General features: G+C 42.5%; 2 protein-coding genes across 3 annotated transcripts in view; one reads left to right on the top strand and one right to left on the bottom strand.

Annotated features, from left to right (window-relative positions):
• TDP2 (tyrosyl-DNA phosphodiesterase 2) overlaps positions 1–1,141 on the bottom strand; it is a 36,163-nt gene extending 35,022 nt beyond the window's left edge. The window contains exon 1 of the mRNA XM_075826563.1: positions 959–1,141. Within this exon, the coding sequence (XP_075682678.1) occupies positions 959–1,114 (156 nt within the window). The 5' untranslated portion in view covers positions 1,115–1,141. The remainder of the gene's footprint in view (positions 1–958) is intronic.
• Positions 1,142–1,305: 164 nt separating this feature from the next.
• Positions 1,306–20,759, top strand: ACOT13 (acyl-CoA thioesterase 13). 2 transcript variants are annotated; one of them, XM_075826562.1, is made up of 4 exons: positions 1,599–1,689; positions 7,594–7,657; positions 9,760–9,944; positions 20,504–20,759. In XM_075826562.1, exons 2-4 carry the CDS (start codon positions 7,628–7,630, stop codon positions 20,658–20,660), a joined length of 372 nt encoding a protein of 123 aa, XP_075682677.1. In that variant the 5' UTR covers positions 1,599–1,689; positions 7,594–7,627; the 3' UTR covers positions 20,661–20,759. The 2 variants fall into 2 exon arrangements, with proteins under 2 accessions (XP_075682676.1, XP_075682677.1); XM_075826561.1 differs by lacking the exon at positions 7,594–7,657 and having other exon boundaries at positions 1,306–1,689.
• Positions 20,760–23,142: the final 2,383 nt, after the last annotated feature.

The following is a 23,142-nucleotide window of genomic DNA, read 5'->3' as shown; positions in this document are numbered from 1 at the left end:
CAGCGCCACCACAGGAGAAATTAAACATTACACATTCATCTCAATGGGTTATCTGTATAATACAGGACAGGGAGAGAGAGAGAGAGAGAAAAACTTAGCAGTTTCTGAATCTTCCATCATCTAGAATGAAGATCAGCAACACATACAAGGCCACCGCCTTATGCCTCTGGGGGTCCCAGAGGTAAGACCACCACCGGTCACAGTTATCTAATCAATATGCCATAAACGTGTAATGGAAAAGCCCCATATGAAGTTCATCCACAAACAATTAAATACCAGGAGGTTGTTAAATACCATTTACTGTACATTTGTAAATTTGCACACATCTCCCCCTGAGGAAGCAACACTACAGCGAAACGCGCGTTGGGGCTTTTGTGCTGGAGCACATATCGGACTATTACTGCAATCTAATATGGGTAAGCCTTGTCCAATGCACTCTCTCTCCTAGTCACTACTTTAGCTAGACATTGGTAACTTGGATGCTATATTTAGTATCTAGATCTATATAAATCATGTCTTTCTATACTGGGACTTTGTGAGTCTGACCACGTCTTAGAAACGGGATTTACCCAAATATATTTGAGAGATTTTGCCTCTTTGACAATATAGCTAACCCAATCTGCATATTGAGATTACCGATACCTGCTCCATTAAACTTTTTTCTAGAGTCTCGTCCTTCTAATATATTGTATCATATACATATATTTTTTATAATTGTATTTCTGTATATGTTACTAATAAATTTTGTATGTTTAATATATTCCCCTGGCTATAAGCTCTCTTCTTTCTGTGTTCTCGACATTTGTACCGATGTAGCAGAGCTGAGTTTCTCATTTAGCATGATGAGGTATTCTATAGAGCTGCAGAGGCCTATTATTTCAATGATTTAAGATGATACAACACTAAAGTAACAAATTTGGCTCTGCTACATTTCAGAATTACTGTAAATATGTCATACTTCTACTTCCCAGTCATTTTCTGCCAGATAACACTGTGCCACGGCCAGATCACAGCCCGCAATGCTGGCAAACGCCGCACAACTCTGTTGCCTGTCCGTTATCAGTGCCGCATCTCCCTCCGGTGGCGAGAGCCCCGCAACACCGTCCAGCTCCATCCCAGAGACTGCATGTCAACAAACCCCGCCCACCTCGGAGTTACTGCAAGAGAGGCGACTATCGATCTATCCAATCCACGGTGCCCGCGGCTGGGAGCCCTTCTTTCGTTGGTTAAGAACTCTCCGCTTATATTATCGCGAGATAGATGTACAAGTTTACAGCCAATCGGTAGTTAAAGATGAAATCATGTGACGCGTTACAGTCTGGAAACGGAAGTCAAAGTAGCCGCAGGCAGATACACATTGACTGCCTGCACTGCCCGTTGTAGTGCTGAGCATCGTCACCACGGTGATATAATGCCGTCGCTTATCTGCGGGTACTCCGGAAGCCTAACGTATTTTGTATAGCTCCTGTCCGGAACTTCTCTGCATGTCGTAAAGAAGCCGGGACTGTGGTGAAGGCGGGGCTTGTCCGCACATAACTGCACTTGGAGGTGACCTGCACTGTCCAGGCTGGGACGTCGCGTGATATTTCTGTTACTACGCTAGTCATGAGCTCTTTATCGACCAGCACGTTACGAATGGTGTTCAAAGCCCTCGGAGAGGGCCCTGGGTTTGACCGAGTGCTAAGCAAGGTATAACGCTGTGAATGTGACCCAGGTTATTACTAGTAATGTGTGCCGGGATCTCCCCTGTAGATGCTAAGGAGCCGTTGCCGGTAACTACCAGTCAGAGAATAGCTTGCGTTTTAAATTCTGGCACGAAAAAAATAAGAGCGGAGGTCTAATTGGTTGATATGGACATTTTTAATTTTTTTTTTACGCACTTCAGGACCACCAACTAACTTTATTTTGCTGGGCTTTGTGTAGCAGCAACATGAATTTTACGTTTTGAAGTAGAAAAAGGTTTTGGTTGCCGCTACTCCACCTCCGTGGCAATATCTCTAGGGTGTATTCACTGCTGGGTTTTGTGGTACTTCAGCTCCATGTATTAGTTGTGCTCTCTGTGTAAACAGTCACATCAAATAATATACAAATATTTGCTGCAACAATTCCTCTACATGTAGACTTAACCTTAAAGTGTAGCTAAACGTTCGTCAAACTTCTGACATGTCATAGGGACATATCAGAAGTTTGGATTGGTGGGGGTCCGAGCACGGAGACCCCCACCAATCTCTAGAACAAAGCAGCTGAAGTTCTCGTGTGAGCGCTCAGCTGCTTCGTGTCTGTTCGGCTTTTTCCGGAAAGCCGATGTATCTGAGTACGGGCTCATAGACTTTCTATTGAGTCCGTACTTCGATACATTTATTTCCGAAAAAAGCTGAACAGACACGAAGCGGCTGAGCGATCACACGAGAACTTCAGCTGCTTCGTTCTAGAGATTGGTGGGGGTCTTCGTTCTAGAGATTGGTGGGGGTCTCACTGCTCGGACCCCCACCAATACAAACTTCTGACATGTACCTATGACATGTAAGAAGTTTGTCGAACGTTTAGCTACACTTTAAAGGGATCCTGTCATCAACATCTTACCTGTTAAACTCACCTGACCCCTCAATGACCGCAGCTGTCCAGAGTTCGTTCCTGTTCTCTTCTTTCGTAAATATAGTCGTTTAAACTTTTCCCGCCTTTTATGGTAATTATTTTTCCCTCTGGGATGCAGCTTCTTAACCACGCCCACTGCCACCACCTGTCCGGCCCTGACTGGCTAAGGAGCTGTCGATCAAAAAGAAGGAAGTGGAGATGCTGGAGGAATGAAAATCTGACTCTCTTCAGATGAAGATTTGACTCTTTACTGCTCATTTGCATACGGCGTGGGACCACTGAAAAACGGAATGCTAAAGTTACAGAGCTTACTTAGAACATATTTATAGCTTAGATGACACTGATTTTTCACCCACTTTCACCAGGTATTGCTGGCTTTATAGCTAAAATGCTGGTGACAGGTTCCCTTTAAGGCCCTGTTCACACGGAGTATTTTGGCACGAAAACTGGCTGAAAATGCCTCCCATTGATTTCAATGGGAGGCGGGGCGGTTTTCTCCCGCGAGGCGGTTACACCGCCTCGTGGGAGAAAGAAGGGACACGCCCTATCTTCACGCGGTTACGCCTCTGACCTCCCATTGACATCAATGGGAGGCAGAGAAAGCGTATTTCGCTGAGTTTTTTGCCCGTAGCACTCAATGGGCGCGAGCGAAAATCGGGGCAAACGCTGTGCAGGAAGGTCAAAATCTGCCTCAAAATCCCGAATGGAATTTTGAGGCAGAATTTTCCTCCTGCAAAAAACTCAGTAAGGGTCAGTTCACACAGAGTTCTTTGGCGCTGATTTTGATGCGGAAAACGCGTCGGAATTGGCGACAGTCTGAAATCGGCATGTCCTTTCTTGCTGCGGTTACAGCCTCTGACCTCCCATTGAACCAATGGGAGGCAGGAAAAACCTGAGGCACTTGTTATTCAAGCTTTTATTTTTTTTCTTCAGTGGCCGCAGGCGAAAAATGCACAGGCAGTTGAAAATCTGCTACAAAATTCCTGACAGAATTCTGAGGCAGATTTTTTTTTTCTGCTTCCAAAAAACTCGTGTGAACAGGGCCTCAGGCTACATTCACACAAACGTAGCCAACCTCAGAAATGAAAAACTGCTGTTTCTCACGTCCGACGTGCAGCCATGCGGGACGTGTTATCACGCATTCTCCATAGACTAGAGTCTATGGAGAGATGCGTGAAGCGCAAAGAAATAGGAAGTTCTATTTTTTTCATGAACCCGTTACGCGCTCTGTTGAAACTACAGTCATGTGAACGGCCCTATTGCAGTACGTGAGGCTGTATGGCGGCCGTTGTCACACGGACAAGATACACGCTCGCCTGAATGAGCCCTTAGGCAAACTTTTTCCTGTGAGAGTCATGATTGTTTATCGCAGCCTTCACATGACTGGGACCTGATCTAATCAAGTCTCGATGATGTCATCAGGACCACAGGTTGTTTGTTATTAATATCTCAATCGGGGCTGCTGTAGGGGATCCAATCACCAGATTCAGAATAAACATACATTTATAAACAAATCTAGAAATAATACACTAAACTCACCCTTGAGGTTCAAGGCACTTTTACACCGGCCGATAAGCGGCTGGTGCGACGATCAACGAGACTTCGTTGATCGGCGCTCGTTTGCTCCTGTCACACGGAGCTATGGATGGGGACGAGCGGTCGTTACTCCGATCGCTCATCCCCATCCATTATTGTCGTGTCGGCAGCGCGTCTCCCTGTTTACACAGGGAGATGTGCTGCCGGAAACGATAATCTTTTACTGATCAGACAAGCAGATGATCGAGCGTTTGCTCGTTCACCTGCTGTCCGATTTACAGCTTTCTTGAGGCCTTAAATCCCCAGCCATGCATCAGCGGTAACCATTACAAAATGTATCAATATTGTTAACAAAGTAACAAATCCTATTCAAAAATAGAGCACGTACGTACGGCAGTGGTAGAAAAGAAAAAGATGCGGCACTCACCCAGATGCAGTAAAAGTCCTTTATTATGGCATCAAACAAGGACTGTGGAGGGAGGACGAACAGACAAATGCGGTTACAGACTTTCGCGCTCATCGAAGAAGCGCTTTTGAGCGTGAAACAGTCTGTAACCGCATGTTTTTCTTTTCTACCGCTGCCATGTTTAACTTTGATGATATGTTCCATTGCTGAGCACCACCCGAAGATGAATTAGGAACCCCTGATGTTACAAATGTGGAAATTCCAGCACAGTATTGCCCACTCCATCTCCTCATGACTGTACGTACGTGCAAACCAATCGGATGGAACATATTCATAAAAAAGACGATCGGTCACTCCTATTGTTCAGACCATAGGGTCCCAGCGTCTCCGTTCGGATAATCCAATTGGCTTTGCATCTTAAGGCTTTATTCAGACGAACGTGATCTACGCACGTCGCACGGACCTATATTAGTCTATGGGGCCGTGCAGACAGTTGCGTGATTTTTACGCAGCGTTAGTCCGCTGCGTAAAAGTCACGACATGTCCGTTCTTTGAGCGTTTTTCGCGCATCACGCACCCATTGAAGTCAATGGGTGAGTGAAAATCATGCGCACCATACGGAAGCACTTCCGTGGGACAAGCGTGATTTGCGCAACAGCTGTCAAACTATGAATGTAAACAGAAAAGCACCACGTACAAACATCCAAACGGAGTGTCATAATGATGGCGGCTGCGCATCATATGGTGATGACACACGGAGCTGTTAAGTGCCTTCTGCGCGCGCAAAATGCCGCGTTTTTTGCATGCGCAAAACTCACACGCTCGTGTGAATCCAGCCTAACCGTTTAATATGACGATCACTACCATCTACTGAGGTGAACAATCGCTGTAATCCTACAATCGATAAATGATGTACATCCCTCATGTGGCTCAACAACCTTGGTGCTCCCTTCCCTGTACCCGATGAATATGTTTATGAAATCTCTTAACCTTTTCCAGCTGCAGACATTTTTTGGATTTTCACTTTCCTCCCCACCTTCCAAAAGCCATAACTTATTTTTTTTCCGTCGATTATAGCCGTATAAGGGCTCGTTTTTTTTGTGGAACGAGTTGTAGATTTTCGCGTCTCCGTTTATTGTACCATAGAATGTAGCGGGAAACTGAAAAAATTTGTTTGTGGGGTGGAATGGGGAAAAAAACAGTGATGCATCCGTTTATTTTTGGGGGGTTTCGGTTTTACGATGTTCACCGTGTGATAAAAAAAAAGGCTTGTTAACTTTAATCTGCGGTTCAATATGATTCCGATGATACCAAATTTATATATATTTTTTTTAATGTGTATTTTTACCGGGTAAAAAATTATTATTTTAAAAAATAAAATTTGTTTTGTTCTATTCTGAGACCCTTAACGTGTTTTTTTTCTTTCCCCCGTCAATTGAGTTGTGTGAGCTTATTTTTTTGCGGGGCTAGCTGTCGTTTCTATATATGATACCATTTTAGGGTACATGAGGCTTTTTTTTTCACTTTTTTTATTTCACGCTATTGTTTTTTGTTTTTTTTCACGGAACCTTTATGGAACAGAAACTAAATGAAACGGAGGCATTACCATTGAAATCAATGGTAATGCAAATGAAAGATATATAGTTTCTTACTTACCCTCCATGACCGCACCACAGGACGATAGGGCTCTACCTCTAATGGGGACCAAAAACACAACAGGTTAAAGAGACTCTGTTACCACATTATAAGTGGCCTATCTTCTACATGATGTGATCGGCGCTGTAATGTAGATTACAGCGGTGTTTTTTATTTAGAAAAACAATCATTTTTTAGCAAGTTATGAACAATTTTAGCTTTATGCTAATGACTTTCTTAATAGACAACTGGGCGTGTTTTATTTCTTGACCAAGTGGGCGTTGGAGAGAAGTGTATGACGCTGACCAATCAGTGACCAATCAGCGTCATACACTTCTCCCCATTCATTTACACAGCACATATCAAAAATGATCGTTTTTCTAAATAAAAAACACTGGTGTAATCTACATTACAGCGCCGATCACATTATGCAGAAGATAAGGAACTTAAAGAGGCTCTGTCACCACATTATAAGTAGCCCCTCCCCGCCTCCCTCAGTGGTTTTTACTGTCCCTATTGGGCATGCAAAAGGTTGCTTCCAACTGGGCTGGTGTCAGTCTGTTAGCTCACTTAAAAGAATAATCACCAGGCAGTGAGTGGTCGTTCCTACCTCCACTTAGCACTGCTCCCATCTCTCCTGAATTTGGGACCACGTTCACCTCTTCTGTTCCTCCGGGTGAAGCTGAGGTGTAAATTGCTGGCTGTGGTCCCCCAGGAGCTCCCAAGCCGTGCGCTTCGATGCAATAGGGATCCTACTGCTGCTATAAATATGGCGCATTCCGGCGTGCAACACACGCTTATGTCACTTCTGGCGGACTGAGTGAGACACTTCCGGTTGCAGATGCCAGATTGTCATGGTGGCACCCTGTTACTGGCGTCTGCATGAAATGGGCTCCTCCGGGGGACAAGCAGAGGAGGAGCACGCTACCGTTTGGTAGATATCATCACGCAGGTCCCGGTAATCCGGGTTAGAGCTCACCCGGACATGAGACCTCATTCTCTCAGGTAGGACAGTTTGACTGTATCATGTCTGAGAAGTCTGCCTCCAAACCCCGGCGTGGTGGAGCCTAGCGTATTTCCCAACCCGTAAGTAGTTTCTGCACAGAAAAGATTATAAGGGATGAAGAACCATTATTTATGGAAGAGATTAAGGGGCTGGTCAAGCAAGAGATTCAATCTTTGGTCACTTTCTCTGTCATATTTTCGCTCTCAAACCCCTCCCACACCTAAGAAAAGGAAAATTGTGGTAGAAGAGGATTCAGAATCTGATGGGGTAGCTACTGTGTCTTTATAGTCCGAAAAATATGTGATCTGATTATGAAGAAATAAATATGTTGAATCGCTATGCCATATGGTAATTTGAAATACACTGAAGCGTGGAGGGGCTAATTAACCTCTTGTGTGTTGCCTGTCCCTATTAGAGGCGGAGCCCTATCCTCCTGTGGTGCGGCGGTCATGGAGGGTTTCTTAGAAACCGAATTACAGGTAAGTCTAATTCTATTTTCCGTTCCTCTGACTGAATAGATGAACGGAAACCCCAAATGGAACCCGACGCTGATGTGAAAAGGCCCTTAGAACAGCTTGATTATTCTCTGCACAAGTCAAACTAAATAAAAACCTATTCGCTCCAATTTGGAAAAATTAAGTCCTATGCGTCCTATAAAAATATGTGTGAAAAAAGATTGCAGGGTCCAGTAAGAAAATCTGTGGGTCTTATTTGCTCATGTTTGGAGCCAAGTGGCTTTTCATTTCCACCATGGAACTTTTTTTTGCTTGATATAAATATATATTTAACTCCTGTTCCTACTGCACTCTAAAATATCTTTCTAGGCCTGAAAGGAGTTGCCTCAACTGGTCGACACAATGCAGCCATCCGGGTAATGAGCTATGGATGGCCATTGCAACATCCGTGTGCATGGGTGACCATGTAATACTATGTGTAACCACACAGAATCTGCTACACTGAGTGTTTAAGCCACCCCATTAACCCCTTAGTGACCAGCCCATTTTAGGCCCTAATGACCAAGCTATTTTATTCGTTTTTCTATAGACGCATTCAAAGAGCTATAACGTTTTTATTTTTTCGTCTACATAGCTGTATGAGGACTTGTTTTTTGCGGGATTAGTTGTGCTTTTTAATGGCACCATTTTTGGGTACATATAATTTTTATATTAACTTTTATTAACCTTTTTGGGGGGGATTATAAAAAAAAAACTGAAATTCCGCCATTGTTCTATGCGTTTTTAAATTGACGCCGTTCACTATGCGACGTAAATAACATGTTACCTTTATTCTATGGGTCGGTACGATTACGCCGATACCACATATGTGGAGGTTTTTTTATGTTTTACGACTTTTGCACAATAAAAACTCTTTTGAACTAAAATTATTTGTTTTTGCATCGTTGCTTTCCAAGAGCCGTAATTTTTTTATTTTTCCATCAATGTAGTGATTTTTTGGGCTTGTTTTCTGCGGGACGAGACGTAGTTTTGAATGGTACTGTTTTGGGGTGCATGGGACTTATTGATTCATTTTTATTATGACTTTTTTTGGGGGGCAATGGAAAAAAATTGCAATTTCGCCATGGTTTTTTGCGTTTTTTTTTTACGGTATTCACTTTGCGGTTTAAATTACATATTAACTTTATTAATGGAGTCATTACGGTCGCGGCGATACCACATGTGTATTTTTTTTTTTTTTTTTTACACTTTTACTAAATAAAACCACTTTTTAATTGGAAAAAATTGTTTTATTTTTTTTACTGTACTTTTTTATTAATAATCTTTATTTCACTTTGACTTATTTTATTAGTCCCACTAGGGGACTTTACTGTGCGATATTCCGATCGCTGCTATAATGCTCTGGTATACTTCGTATGCCAGAGCATTATTGCCTGTCAGTGTAAATCTGACAGGCAATCTGTTAGGACGTGCCTCCGGCGCGTCCTAACAGGAATATGTCCAGGGCAGACCTGGGGGCTTTTATCAAGCCCCCGGCTGCCATGACACCCCATCGGAGACCCGCGATTTCATTCGCGGGCCGCCGATGGGTGACAGAGGGAGCGCACTCCCTCTGTAAACAGTTAAATGCCGCGGTCGCTATTGACGGCGGCATTTAACGGGTTAAACGGGCGCGATCGAAGTAAACTTCGATCGCGGGCGTTGGAGCAGGAGCTCAGCTGTCATCAGACAGCAGAGCCCCGGCACCAGCCTGCACGGGAAACCCGTGCAGCACTTAGACTAGGCTGACGTGAAAAGGCGTCAGCCTAGCCTAAAGCCCATTAGTGACCGACGTAAAAAGGCGTATTAGTGGTCACTAAGGGGTTAAAAATGTCCTGTCTCCTTCAGAACCAGATACACATGTTATACATGTTTTGTGAGGTTCATTTACATGTTATAATTTTTCTAACCATCGATAAACCCAGACCCTCAAAATCATTACAACCGATACATGTGAATTAATTTGTCCAGTGCTGCGAAATATTGAATGTATATCTAAGATCGAGCTAAGAGTAGCGCTTGCTGAAATTCCGCTGGTCTCCATTCTTGGGAATAATATATATTGTGCTTCTTCTAACCTTTCCCAGCTCCAGCTTGTGTCTGCAAGTCCTGGTAAAGTTATTTGTGAGCTGAAAGTTGATGAGGAGCACACAAATCATGGTGGCACGATGCATGGCGGCTTCACGGCTACCTTGGTTGACATGGTTTCCACCGTTGCTTTGATGCACACAGAAAGAGGAGCTCCAGGAGTTAGTGTGGACATGAACATAACGTAAGTATGTTTGCTTGGTTTCATCATTTCAGTATGTGATTGATAGCAATATGTTTATGATGTACCTGACTACAAAAATGTGCCATGTACACCACTTGTGGGTATTTGGGCTCTGTGCACATTAGTTTTTGGCCTACTTCAACATAAATGTCAGGAAAAGCTCTTGGCTGTAACAGATACCTTAACAGTGGCATCAGGCACCCATGTAAAAAAAATAAAAAATCTGAAACTGCAAATTGTATTAATTTTTTGCAGGGTCCCTCAGGATGGAAAAGCATCTACTACACTATTCCAGCCTTAATGGCCTTTTCCCAAGTAAAAACTTGTATGTGTTAATGCTTTTATCTTGGGAATGTGAATAAATTAGTAATTTTACATGGTTTCCAAATTGGCCCTGTTTCCCGATGCTGCCGCGGGGCACGTGACTGGTGACATCACTCTGCTGTGACATCACTCTGCTGTGACACCTCATTGTAATGGCCGAGATCGGAGATAACTCTGATCCCAGCAGTTTTAGAAAGGTGGGGGGTGCCCCCTCTGTCATCAGCAGCGATCGCAGGGTGCAAATGGTTGACATGGCAACCTAGGGGCCTAATGAAGGGCCCCTGGTGTGCCATCTTTGTCCTCTTATTCAAGATAAGATAGAACAGATGTGAACGATATCTTATCATAGGAACAGAAGAAAGAAAAAACTGAAATGCTGGAGCTAATGCATCACGGACACTAACTATGCCTGATGAAACCCATTGACTTTAATGGGTTCCATCGAGTTTTGGTGAGGGTGTCCATTTTACCAGAAAAAATTGCTTTGCATGCAGCGCTATTTCTTCTGCCTTTTTTAACTGGAAATGCGACTGAGGCCTAACCGAGCCTCCAACCCAGATGTGAACAGAGCCTAAGGGAGCGGTAAAACCACCATATTACTGCAATACTTAAGTATTTCAGTGTATTGTACAAGCAATTGAACAATCAAGTGCCCTAGTGGGGCTAAAGGAAAAAAAAAAAAAAAATATATATATATATATGACAAGTTCAAAAAATACCCGTTTTCCAACGAAAGTAATGTAAAAAATAAGCCTAATTTGGTATTGCCACATCCGTAAAAAGCCGAACTATTACAATATAGCATTATTTATCCCGCATGGTAACCGCCGTAAAAAAAAACCTGCCAGAATTGGTATTTTTTTAATCCTATTGCTTTTCCCCAAAAAAGCAATAAAAAGTGATCACAATTACAAAATATGGAAAAAAAAATTATGGGTCTCAGAATATGGCGACACAAAAGAAAACCATTTATTAAAAAAAATACTAATAATTATAATTTGTTTTGTAAGAGTAGAAAAATGATAAAAAATTTATAAAAAAAGTGGTATTGCCGTGATGTATTCGACCCCAAGTCATAAGTCATTATGTTTACCGCACAGTGGAGGAATTCTTTTTGTTTTTTCCATTCCACCCAGCCCCCCCCCCAAAATTTTTTTTTCTTTCAGCACATTTATATGGTACACTCAATGGTGCCAATAAAAACTACAATTCACCCTGCAAAAAACAAGTTATGGCTCTTAGGCCTCCCACACACGAGCGTAATTGGTCCATGATTTACGGTCCGTACTTCGGACGCGTTTCCCGGACCGTACACCCTGCAGGGAGCCGGGCTTCTAGCATCAGTTATCGAGGACGTTAGGTGTCACTTCCTCGCTGCGGGATAACTGTCCCTTTCTGTAATTATGTAAATATTTCAGTATGGGACAGTTGTGCCACCTAGCGTCATAGATAACTATGATGCTAGGAGCCCGGCTCCCTGCAGTGTGTCCGGTCCAGGAAATAAGGCAGATGTACGGACCGTATATCACGAACCAAACACGCTCGTGTGTGGGAGGCCGTAGAATTCGGGAAGGGGTTGAAAAAAGAATGGTCTTCATGAGACCTTAGAGGGTAGTGCCCTCTTGGGACCCCGTTTTATAAGCCATAGTGGAGTTTGGCATCAATGATCACCTCTTGCTCTGGAGGACTCAACCATGTACTTATTTGAATAGATGCTTTGTAATAACACATTAACAGTTGGTGGCTGTGGGTTCAGCTGCCAGACCTGCAGCAATCCACTAATCACTAGTTTTCATGTAGGGAAAAGGTTGTCCAGAAGAGACCATCCCTTTGAGAAAACTGGTCAATGCAAATGTAATTAACCCGTTAGTGACCGGCCCATAGTCTTTTTACGTCGGTCACTAACGGGCCTTATTCCGATGCCATAGACTTTTTCCGTTGCGGCATCGGAATAAGTAAACCGAGCAGGGAGCTGTCAAATCTCCCTGCTCTCAGCTGCCAGAGGCAGCTGAGGGCTGGGAGCGTCCCTGCTCTGCCGGGTGAGATCGATATTAGTATCGCTCTCACCCGTTTAACCCCTCCAATGCGGTGCTCAATAGTGAGCACCGCATCTGAGTGGTTTTGGAGAGAGGGAGGGAGCTCCCTCTCATCCCACCAACACCCGGCGATAAGATCGCCGAGTGTCAGTGTCTCCGATGGCAGCCGGGGGCCTAATAAAGGCCCCCAGGTCTGCCTGTAATGCCTGCTAGATCATGCCGCAGGCATGACCTAGCAGATGCCTGTCCGTTTTAAACGGACAGGCATAATACACTGCAATACAAAAGTATTGCAGTGTATTATAATAGCGATCGAAGGATCGCATAGTGAAGTCCCCTAGTGGGACTAGTAAAAAAGTAAAAAAAAAAAAGTTTAATAAAGTTAATTAAAAAAAAGTGAAAAAAAAATGAAAAACCCACTTTTTCCCCTTACAAACTGCTTTACTATTAAAAAAACAAAATACAGTTAAAAAGTTACACATATTTGGTATCGCCGCGTCCGTAACGACCACGACTATAAATCTATTACATTACTTAACCCACACGGTAAACGTCGTAAAAAATTGCTGTTTTCTGTGAATCCTGACTTTAAAAAAAATGTGATTAAAAAGTGATTAAAAAGTCGCATCTACTCCAAAATGGTACCAATAAAAACTACAAGTCTTCCCGCAAAAAAAAAGCCCTCATACAACTTACATAGTTAAATAGTTAGTACGGCTGAAAAAAGACACATGTCCATCAAGTTCAACCAAGGGAAGGGAAAAGGGAAGGAAAAATTTCTACACATAGGAGCTAATATTTTTTTGTTCTAGGAAATTATCTAACCCTTTTTTAAAGCCATCTACTGTCCCTGCTGTGACCAGCTCCTGCGGTAGGCTATTCCATAGATTCACAGTTCTCACTGTAAAGAAGCCTTGTCGCCTCTGCAGCTTGAACCTTTTTTTCACCAGACGGAGGGAGTGCCCCCTTGTTTTTTGAGGGGGTTTTACAAGGAACAGGATTTCACCATATTTTTTGTATGTGCCATTAATATATTTATATAAGTTAATCATGTCCCCCCTTAGTCGTCTTTTTTCAAGGCTAAATAGGTTTAATTCTTTCAATCTTTCCTCATAACTTAAATTCTCCATGCCCCTAATTAGCTTCGTTGCTCTTCTTTGTATTTTTTACAACTCCAGGGCATCCTTTCTATGAACTGGAGCCCAGAACTGAACTGCATATTCTAGATGAGGCCTCACTAATGCTTTGTAAAGTGGTAATATTACATCCCTGTCCCGCGAGTCCATGCCTCTTTTAATACACGACAATATCCTGCTGGCCTTTGAAGCAGCTGATTGACACTGCATGCTGTTATTGAGTTTATGATTTACAAGTACACCCAGATCCTTCTCAACAAGTGAATCCGCCAGTGTAGCTCCCCCTAGGACATATGATGCATGCAGGTTGTTGGTACCCAGATGCATAACTTTACATTTATCTACATTAAACTTCATCTGCCAAGTGGACGCCCAAACACTTAGTTTGTTTAAATCTGCCTGTAATTCATGAACATCTTCCATAGTCTGAACTATATTACATAGCTTGGTGTCATCTGCAAAAATAGAAATAGTGCTATTAATCCCATTCTCTATATCATTAATAAATAAGTTGAATAATAGTGGTCCCAGCACTGAACCCTGGGGTACACCACTTATAACCGGTGACCATTCAGAGAAGGAATCATTGACCACAACTCTCTGGATACGGGCCTTGAGCCAATTCTCAATCCAATTACAAACTATATTTTCTAAACCTATAGTCCTTAATTTACCCATTAGGCGTCTATGGGGGACAGTGTCAAATGCCTTTGCAAAGTCCAAAAACACTAAATCCACAGCGGCCCCTCTGTCTAGACTTCTGCTCACCTCTTCATAAAAACAGATTAGGTTAGTTTGACAACTTCTGTCCTTAGTAAAACCGTGCTGGCTGTCACTTATAATGCTATTTATTGTCACATAATCCTGTGTATAGTCCCTCAATAGCCCCTCAAACATTTTCCCCACGAGGGATGTTAAGCTTACTGGTCTATAATTACCTGGGGAAGACCTAGAGCCCTTTTTGAAAATAGGCACCACATTTGCGCTGCGCCAGTCCCTTGGCACTATACCAGTCACTAGAGATTCTCTGAATATTATGAAAAGGGGGACAGAAATAACTGAACTAAGCTCTTTAAGAATTCTAGGGTGTAACCCATCTGGTCCCGGGGCCTTGTGCACATTTATTTTATTTAATTTAGCTTGGACCATCTCTACATTCATCCAATTCAGTATATCAACTGATATATTAACAGCACTGGCACCGGCTACATCAGCTGCTCTTTCTTCAGTTGTATATACAGTGCTAAAGAACCCATTTAGTAACTCTGCCTTCTCTTGATCCCCTGTGACCAACTCCCCATTACCAATATCATGGGGTCCTACATGTTCAGACCTGGGCTTTTTTGCATTTATATACTTGAAGAATTTTTTGGGATTTGTTTTACTATCCTTGGCCACCTGCCTTTCATTTTGTATTTTTGCTAATTTTATTAAATTTTTACAGATTTTATTAAGCTCTTTATATTTTACAAAGGCTACAGCTGTACCCTCAGATTTGTATTTTTTAAATGCCCTTTTTTTGTCATGTATTGCCCCTTTCACAGAAGGTGTAAGCCATGTGGGGTTTAATTTGAGTCGTTTATACTTGTTACCTGTAGGAATCCATTTTGCACTATAATTACCCAAAGTCGATTTGAAAATCTCCCATTTTATCATTTGTCCCATTATTTGACATTAGTTCTTCCCAGTCCATATCCTGAATTGCAGCCCTCATCCTGGGGAAATTGGCTTTCTTAAAATTAAATGTTCTTGCCCTCCCAGCCTGCGTTTGTTTTTTACAGTATAGGTAAAATGTAACTATATTATGATCACTGTTACCGAGGTTTTCACGAACATTGACATTCCCAACAAGATCTGCATTATTAGAAATGACCAGATCCAACAGAGCTTCACCTCTAGTCGGGTCTTCCACAAACTGGCCCATAAAATTTTCCTGCAACAGGTTGAGGAAATGTCTCCCCTTTGCAGTTGAAGCCGAACCATGACACCAATTAATATCCCGGAAATTAAAATCTCCCATTATCACTACAGTACCCGCCTGTGCAGCCCGCTCCATCTGTTTATATAGCTGAACTTCCATCTCCTCAGTTATATTGGGGGGTCTATAGATTACACCAAAAGTAATTTTTTTCAGTGTTTACCTCCCTTTCTAGTTCCACCCACAAGGTTTCAACCTCCTCACAGTATTCACCCACTATTGTCTCTTTCACACTCGCCTTCATATCATTTCTCACATACAGACATACACCACCGCCTTTCCTATTTGTCCTGTCTTTCCGAAAAAGTGTAAAACCCTGTAGATTTACAGCCCAGTCATGTGAAGAGTCCAGCCATGTTTCAGCAACACCAACTATATCTATATTTTCTTCCAGTATCAAGGCCTCCAGCTCCCCCATTTTGCTTGCTAGACTTCTGGCATTTGTGAACATACACTTTAACTTGCCTGTCAGTTTTTCACTTTTATTATCAGAAATGTGATTTGACATTAATCGGGCCTTTTTATTTACACTGATGTTTTGTAATGAAAGGATCTCCTTATCTTGTTGTCTAGTCCTCTCCCCACATTCTGTTTCTCCCCCCCACCAATATAGTCTGACCCCTCTCTAACCTGGCTACCCCTTTTTTTTCTACATTGACCTCCCTCCTCAGCCCTAGTTTAAATACTCCGCCACCCCAGCTAGAATTCTCTCCCCCAGCACAGCGGACCCCCTTCCATTTAGGTGCAAATCATCTGCAGAATACAGTTTGTACCCCAATGAAAAGTCAGCCCAGTGCTCTAGGAACCCAAATCCTTCTCCTCTACACCAAGACTTCAGCCATGCATTTAACTCCCTGAGCTCCCGCTGTCTTTCCTGTGATGCGCATTGCACAGGCAGTATTCCTGAGAATACTACTTTGGAGGTCCTTCCCTTCAGCTTGTAGCCTAGTTCTTTAAAATTATTCTTAAGGCTCCTCCACCTACCATTTATTCTGTCGTTGGTACCGACATGGACCACGACAGCTGGATCATCACCAGCCCCTCCCAGCAATTTGTCCACCCGTTCCACCACATGCCGAACCCTGGCACCAGGGAGACAGCAAACCATTCGGTTGAGGTGGCCTTGGCGACAAATTATTCTATCCGTCTTCCTGATTATAGAATCCCCTACGACTATCAATTGTCTTGGCTTACCTGCATTACCATCCCGCCGACTACTAGCTGGGCTGTTCTCCCGGCTGTTAGGGAGATCAGTATCCACTAGGGCTGCCATTTCTGAGACGGACACCCTCGCATCATCACCCAACTTGGCAATTTTGCCTGGAATGTCAGAAACCGGATCGGCCTTCCTTTTCTTTGACCCCTTTCTGCTGCCCCTAACTACATTAACCCAGCTACTTACCTGATCCTGCTCACCCATGTCTTCACCCTCCAGTTGTAACCCACTAACTGCATGCTCCGTGAGCAGCAAGCTCAGCTCAAGATTGTCTATCCTCCTCAGTGTTGCATTCTGCTCCTCCAACTGCATCGGTGAAAAAAGAAAAACGTTATAGCTCTTCAAATATGGAGACACAAACACATAATTTTGAAAAAAAAAATGCGTTTTTATTGTGTAAAAGTAGTAAAACTATACAAATTTGGTATCGTTGCAACTGTAACAACCCGCTGAATAAAGTTAGTGTTATTTATACTACACGGTAAACGGCGTAGTTTTAGGACGCCAAAAAGAGTGGCGAAATTTCAGATTTTTTTCTATTCCCCCCCCAAAAAAAGTTAATAAAAGTTAATCAATAAATAATATGTCCCCCAGAATGGTGCTATTAAAAAATACAACTTGTCCCGCAAAAAACAAGACCTTATACAGCTATGTCGACGCAAAAATAAAAACGTTATAGCTCTTGGAATGCGACGATGGAAATACCCCTTGAGGAAGCACACTGCGAAGCGTGTTGGGGTTTTTCCATACGTCCGTCAGGCTCCAAGTACATCTCATTATGGGTAAGATACCTTTTCTGCATTTGGGTGATAATTGCGAACTTTACTAACCACGATACTAAATGTTGACAGCTTCACATTGCACACTAATCGGATATGACTTAGAGATCTACACATGTATATTACTGTGCCTCTATACTCTGTAACTCTGTGCATGTATATTATGTCATGCACTTTGGTATCTATGGTTGCCCCTATTCACACATGCTATTGGTAACCTTCTTGTATCTATATACCTTAATAACTGAGCCTGCCCTTCTGCAATGGATATTTCACAGAGTCACTCTTTCCAACTGTACCTTTTTTAATAATTCGTCAGTGTTATGTGTATAACCTATGTAATAAAGATTTATTTTATTATATGGCCTCTATACTCCTTGTTCGTTCTTGTGTATAAAAATAAAAACGTTATAGCTCTTGGAATGCGACGATGGAAAAACGTAAAAAATAGCTTGGTCATTAAGGTCTAAAATAGGCTGGTTATTAAGGGGTTAAACAAGCGGTTTTGCTGCAGTTTGTTGTGGTTTTTCATATGCGTAGCCAACTCTTTATTCATTATTCGCCTAGATGCGGCCACCTAACTAGGTGGATGACCCCTGTTCTGAAGATAGATGCGAGTCCAAGAGCTGGGACGCACATCTATCAGACATTTATGGCATATACCGTGGATATGCCATATATGTCTAAGATGGGAATAGCCCTTTAACCCCTTCCCGACATTTGTCGTATGGATAAGTTATGGAAAGCCAGTGCTTCCCGCATTTTGCCATATCCATACGACAAACGCATGGCATCGGCTCAGAAGCGTAAGTCAGTGCCGCCATCGCCGGATGTCAGCGGTGTATTACAGCTGACATCCGGCTGTAATGGCGGGGACCGAAATTGGCTTCGATCCCCACCATTAACCCCTTAAATGCAGCGGTCAAAAGCGATCTCTGCATTTAAGTTGTTTGCAGCTCATCGGAACCCCGGCAATTAAACTTTTAAAACCAATAATAACTCAGCTCGTCCCGCAAAAAAACACCCCTCATACCACTAAGTCTATGAAAAAATAACATTCGTTAAGGCTTCCATAAGTCAGGAAATAAAAAATATACAGTCCCGAGGGGAACATTTCTTCTGTTTCAAGAGGCGATTTATCAAGGCCCCAAAATTAGGAAACCAGGAAGGGGAGGGCCCAAACATATCTGCTAGAAGCGAGGGCGCCCGTATTATACCAGGACAACACTTCCCAGCAAAATTCCCCAAACTGCAAAGGTGCGGAGTGTGGACCAAAAGGGGGATAAGTAAGGACACCATTTATCAGTGCAACACCGGCCTGCGCATAAAGGATTGCTTCACAGCATAACAACCAACTATGGATTACTTTTTTTATTTTTATCCCATTATTATACCACCTGACTATGCCCCTGATGTACTCTGCCCAGCTTAAATGTACCCCCACATTATAAACTGAAACACCAGCAATACTCAAACAAATCTACCAAGCAAATCCATGCTCCAAAAGCCAAATAGCGCTCCCTCCCCTCTGAACCCTACAGTGTGCCCAAACAGTAGTTTACTTACACATATATGGCATCGCCATACCCAGGAGAAACCTATTAACAATTTTTGGGATGTCTCCAGTGGCACAAGCTGGGCACAACATATTTGCCACAGAAATGGCATATCTAGGGAAAAATTGAAATTTTGACTTTGCACCATCTGCAGCACAATCATTTATGGAAAAGACCTGTGGGGTGAAAATGATCACTACACCCTGTAATAAATGCCTTGTGGGGTGTAGTTTCCAAAATGGGGTCACTTCTCAGGGGTTTCTTATTATTTCACATCAGAGCTCTGCAATTGTAAGCCAATACTTTTTGTAAATCACCAAATTAGGCCTCAATTTTACATGGTTTTCTTTCACTCCTGAACCCTGTCAAATGCCCAGGCAAACGATTAAGGCCACATGTAAGGGGTTTCTAAAACCGGGAAACACTGCATAATAATTAGAGAGCTGTCTTGTTATGGTGGCACAAGCTGGGCACCACATATTGGCATATCTATAGAAAAAAATCCAATTTTTACTCTGCAACATCAAGTGCACACTAATTTTTGCAAAATACCTGCAGGGTTAACATGCTCACTACACCCCTAGGTGAATACCTTGAGGGGTGTAGTTTCCAAAATGGGGTCCCTTCTAGGGGGTTTCTACTGTTTTGGTCCCAGAGACCAATCCAGCAAAATCTGCACTCCAAAGGCCAAATGCCACTCCTTCCCTTCTGAGCCCTACTGTGTGCCCAAACAGCAGTTTGACCGCAAATGGGGTATTGTCATACTCAGGAGAAATTGCTTTACAAATGTTGGGGTTCTTTTTTTCCTTTATGTTCACTAACCCATTAACTTCAATGGGTGCGTGATGCGCCAAAAACGCACGAGTATAGGACATGCAGTGAGTTTCATGCAGCGGACACACGCTGCATGAAAAACACTGTCTGAATGGCCCCATTGAATTGCATAGGTCCGTGTGACGTCCGTTGTTTTAACGCGCGTAACACGGACGTGAAATACGCTCGTGTGAATAAGGCCTTAGGGTCACAATCGCTCACTTATTTCTGGACTCCCTTGTATTTAATGCACATATCTATCTTTGTTTTTCTGCTAGAATGAGAAAATGTACGAGATCCTGGGCAAAGTCCATGTGCCAGTGTGCAAATATAAAAATAACAAGACAAGGGTCAGGAAGGCAGGCAGCCTGAAGATCCCTGAAAGCAGTGATCTTTATGAATATTCATTCTGTTTAGGGTAATTTCACATGTGCCGAGTGGCACGTGACACGGCTAATTACCGCTGCACAAAACAATGTGTGTTTTGCTGTGGTTTTTGACCACATGGCTTCTACCAGGTGAAACAATTTGAAAACACTTGTATCAACTGGTAGAAACTGTGCGACCAAAATCCGCAGTGCAAAACCGGTAATTTCTGACACAACCATGGCCGGTTTCGGAGAGTGGTAACTTTGTATGTGTAAAGTTACCCTTCGGCAATGGCTAGCTTGTTGATGTCTTTTAAAAAACAAACTCTAAAACGTCTTCTCATTTCTTAAAGGTATATGAATGCTGCCAAAATTGGAGAATCCGTTCTCATCACTGCGCAAGTTTTGAAGCAAGGAAGAACGCTGGCGTTTGCAACTGTAGATTTGGTTAATAAAGAGACAGGGAAACTAATAGCACAAGGAAGGCACACTAAACATCTTGGAAGTTAGAGCTAAGCTGTGAGTTCTGTTGAAGGATTTTATGCAAAAATACAGATGTTAGAATTTTTGTCCGCAGCCCCCCCCCCCAATAAAAAATAATTTCCATTACTGTCTCTTGCACTTTTATTTCAAGGAAAACGAAAAAGTTTTATCAACATAAAAATAATCTGAATTCTTTAACATAATAATGCAGTCTATATATGTTTTATCGCATTATATACAGTATACACATAGAAGGAAATGAAATAGTCTGCCATTCTGGATAGGGAGTTGAGGATGGTGGAACAAATAGGTAACATGGCATAGTACTATATACAGGTCCTTCTCAATGAATTAGAATATCCCAAAAATTATTTCAGTAATTCAATACAAAAAGAGAAAATCATATTATAAAGTTTCATTACACACAGAGTGATCTCTTTTCAGCATTTTTTTTTTCTTTTTAATGTTGATTATGGCTGGCCTTTGGTACGTGCGACCAGTGCGGTCACGCAGGGTGCCACCCGCCGCACTGTAGGGGGGGAGGCACTAACTGGTGTGCATGCCGTGGCCACTACTCGGGGTGCCAGCTCACTTACTGCACCAACCTCAATACTGGCTGCCCCGCAACCTGGCCACTGCTCACCCTGTCCTGCATCCTGAATGAAGAGACAGGTGTAATTACATTACTCAGGACCAAAGACAGGGAGGAGACACCGCGCTTCCTATGCATTTCCAGGGCTGGTGGGGAGACGGAGTAAACGTTTTCTGCGGCCGGCTCCAGCTCGCAGTGTTTTTCAGAAGCCCAGCAGGTCAGTCACTTAACGTGGGCTTTGTTTGAATGGGGGTCTAAAAAGGGCAATAATGGCAAATGGATGGAGGATTCTGTGCCACCCTGGTGTCCATTTGCCAATTATTGCCCCTTTAGTTTCCTATTCAGTGCTCCCTGATGCCCATTTGCCATTTTGTTGCCTTTGTTGTTGTTCTGTCACAGAAGATGCTACAGGGGCAGTAAATAGCAAATGGGCATCAAGGGGCCACCAGGACGCTAAAGGGGCAATAAGTGGAAAATGGGCACCATGGTGGCACTGAAACACAGAACCCTTGCACAACTGAGATTAACGGAAACCGTCTGCATCGGATCAGTCACGTTGAAATCAATGGTGATGCAAACAGAAACCTATGGTCACCGTTTGTTTCAGTCAGGGTTCCGTTCTGACAGAACGCTCAGATGGAACGCCTGAACTGAGCCCTGACGCAGATCTGAATGAAGCCTTATTAAACTATTTTTACTTTTTGAGATAGTTGCTTTGTATTCTGTATACAGGGCAGCCGTATCTAGCGCTGAGACCTGAATCCGTCAGGTTAGTGGGACTGGCGGGTTCAGTGTCAGTGGATCCTGCGTATCTCTGACCGTTTATAACTTAAATGTGATGGATAACAGGTGGATCAGGCGTGTCAGACGCACGCAGGAACTGGTGACATTGAACCTGTCAGTCCCACTGACCTGATGGATTCAGGTCTCCGCGCTAGATACGACTGCTCTGTATACAGAATACAAAGCAACTATCTAAAAAAGTAAAAATATTTTTTAATAAAAAGTATAAGTTGCACAAAACAAATGACTATTTAAAAAAAAATATTTCAAAGGTGTGCATGGCCTTTTTAAAGCGGTTGTCCGGAATTAAACATTTTGTCGAAGCAGCAGGAAGAGTTAAAAAACACAAAACAAACTTCTACTTACCTCTCCTCCCAGATGTTCCTGTGCTGGGGGCTCCTGTCAGATCTGTTCTCTGTTTGTATATAGCAGTGACATCATGTTGACTTACACCACTGCTGAAGCCTATTAACCCCTTCAGGACTGAGCCTGTTTTGGCCTTCAGGACGAAGCCTATTTTTCAAATCTGACGTGTCACTTTATGTGGTAATAACTACGGAATGCTTTTGCCTATCCAAGTGATTCTGAGATTGTTTTCTCGTGACATGTTGTACTTTGTTAGGGAAAAAATTTGGTAGATAAATTCAATATTTATTTGTAAAAGAAACACCAAGATTTAGAGAAAATTAGCAAAAATTTGCATTTTTCTAAATTTAAATGTATCTACTTGTAAAACAGATAGTAATACCACACAAAATACTTACTAGTTTACATTTCCCATATGTCTACTTTGTTTGCATCGTTTTTTGAACATTCTTTTTTTCTAGGATGTTACAAGGCTTAGAACTTTAGCAGCAATTTCTCATATTTAAGAAAATTTAAAAAGCCTATTTGTTCAGGGACCAGTTCAGTTGTGGGCCCTATATATTAGAAAGTCCCCATAAATCACCCCATTTTGAAAACTGCACCCCTCAAAGTATTCAAAACAGCATTCAGAAACTGTTTTAACCCTTTAGGCATTTCACAGGAATTAAAGCAAAGTAGAGGTGAAATTTACAAATTTCATTATTTTTTTTTCGAAAATTCATTTGTAATACATTTTTTCTGTACTACAGAAGGTTTTCACCCAAGAAA

Source organism: Rhinoderma darwinii, chromosome 5 (assembly GCF_050947455.1).
Source record: "Rhinoderma darwinii isolate aRhiDar2 chromosome 5, aRhiDar2.hap1, whole genome shotgun sequence".
In the NCBI taxonomy this organism is placed as follows: domain Eukaryota; kingdom Metazoa; phylum Chordata; class Amphibia; order Anura; family Rhinodermatidae; genus Rhinoderma; species Rhinoderma darwinii.
Note: the sequence above shows the minus strand (reverse complement) of the source record. Positions and strands in the feature narration are given on the sequence as shown.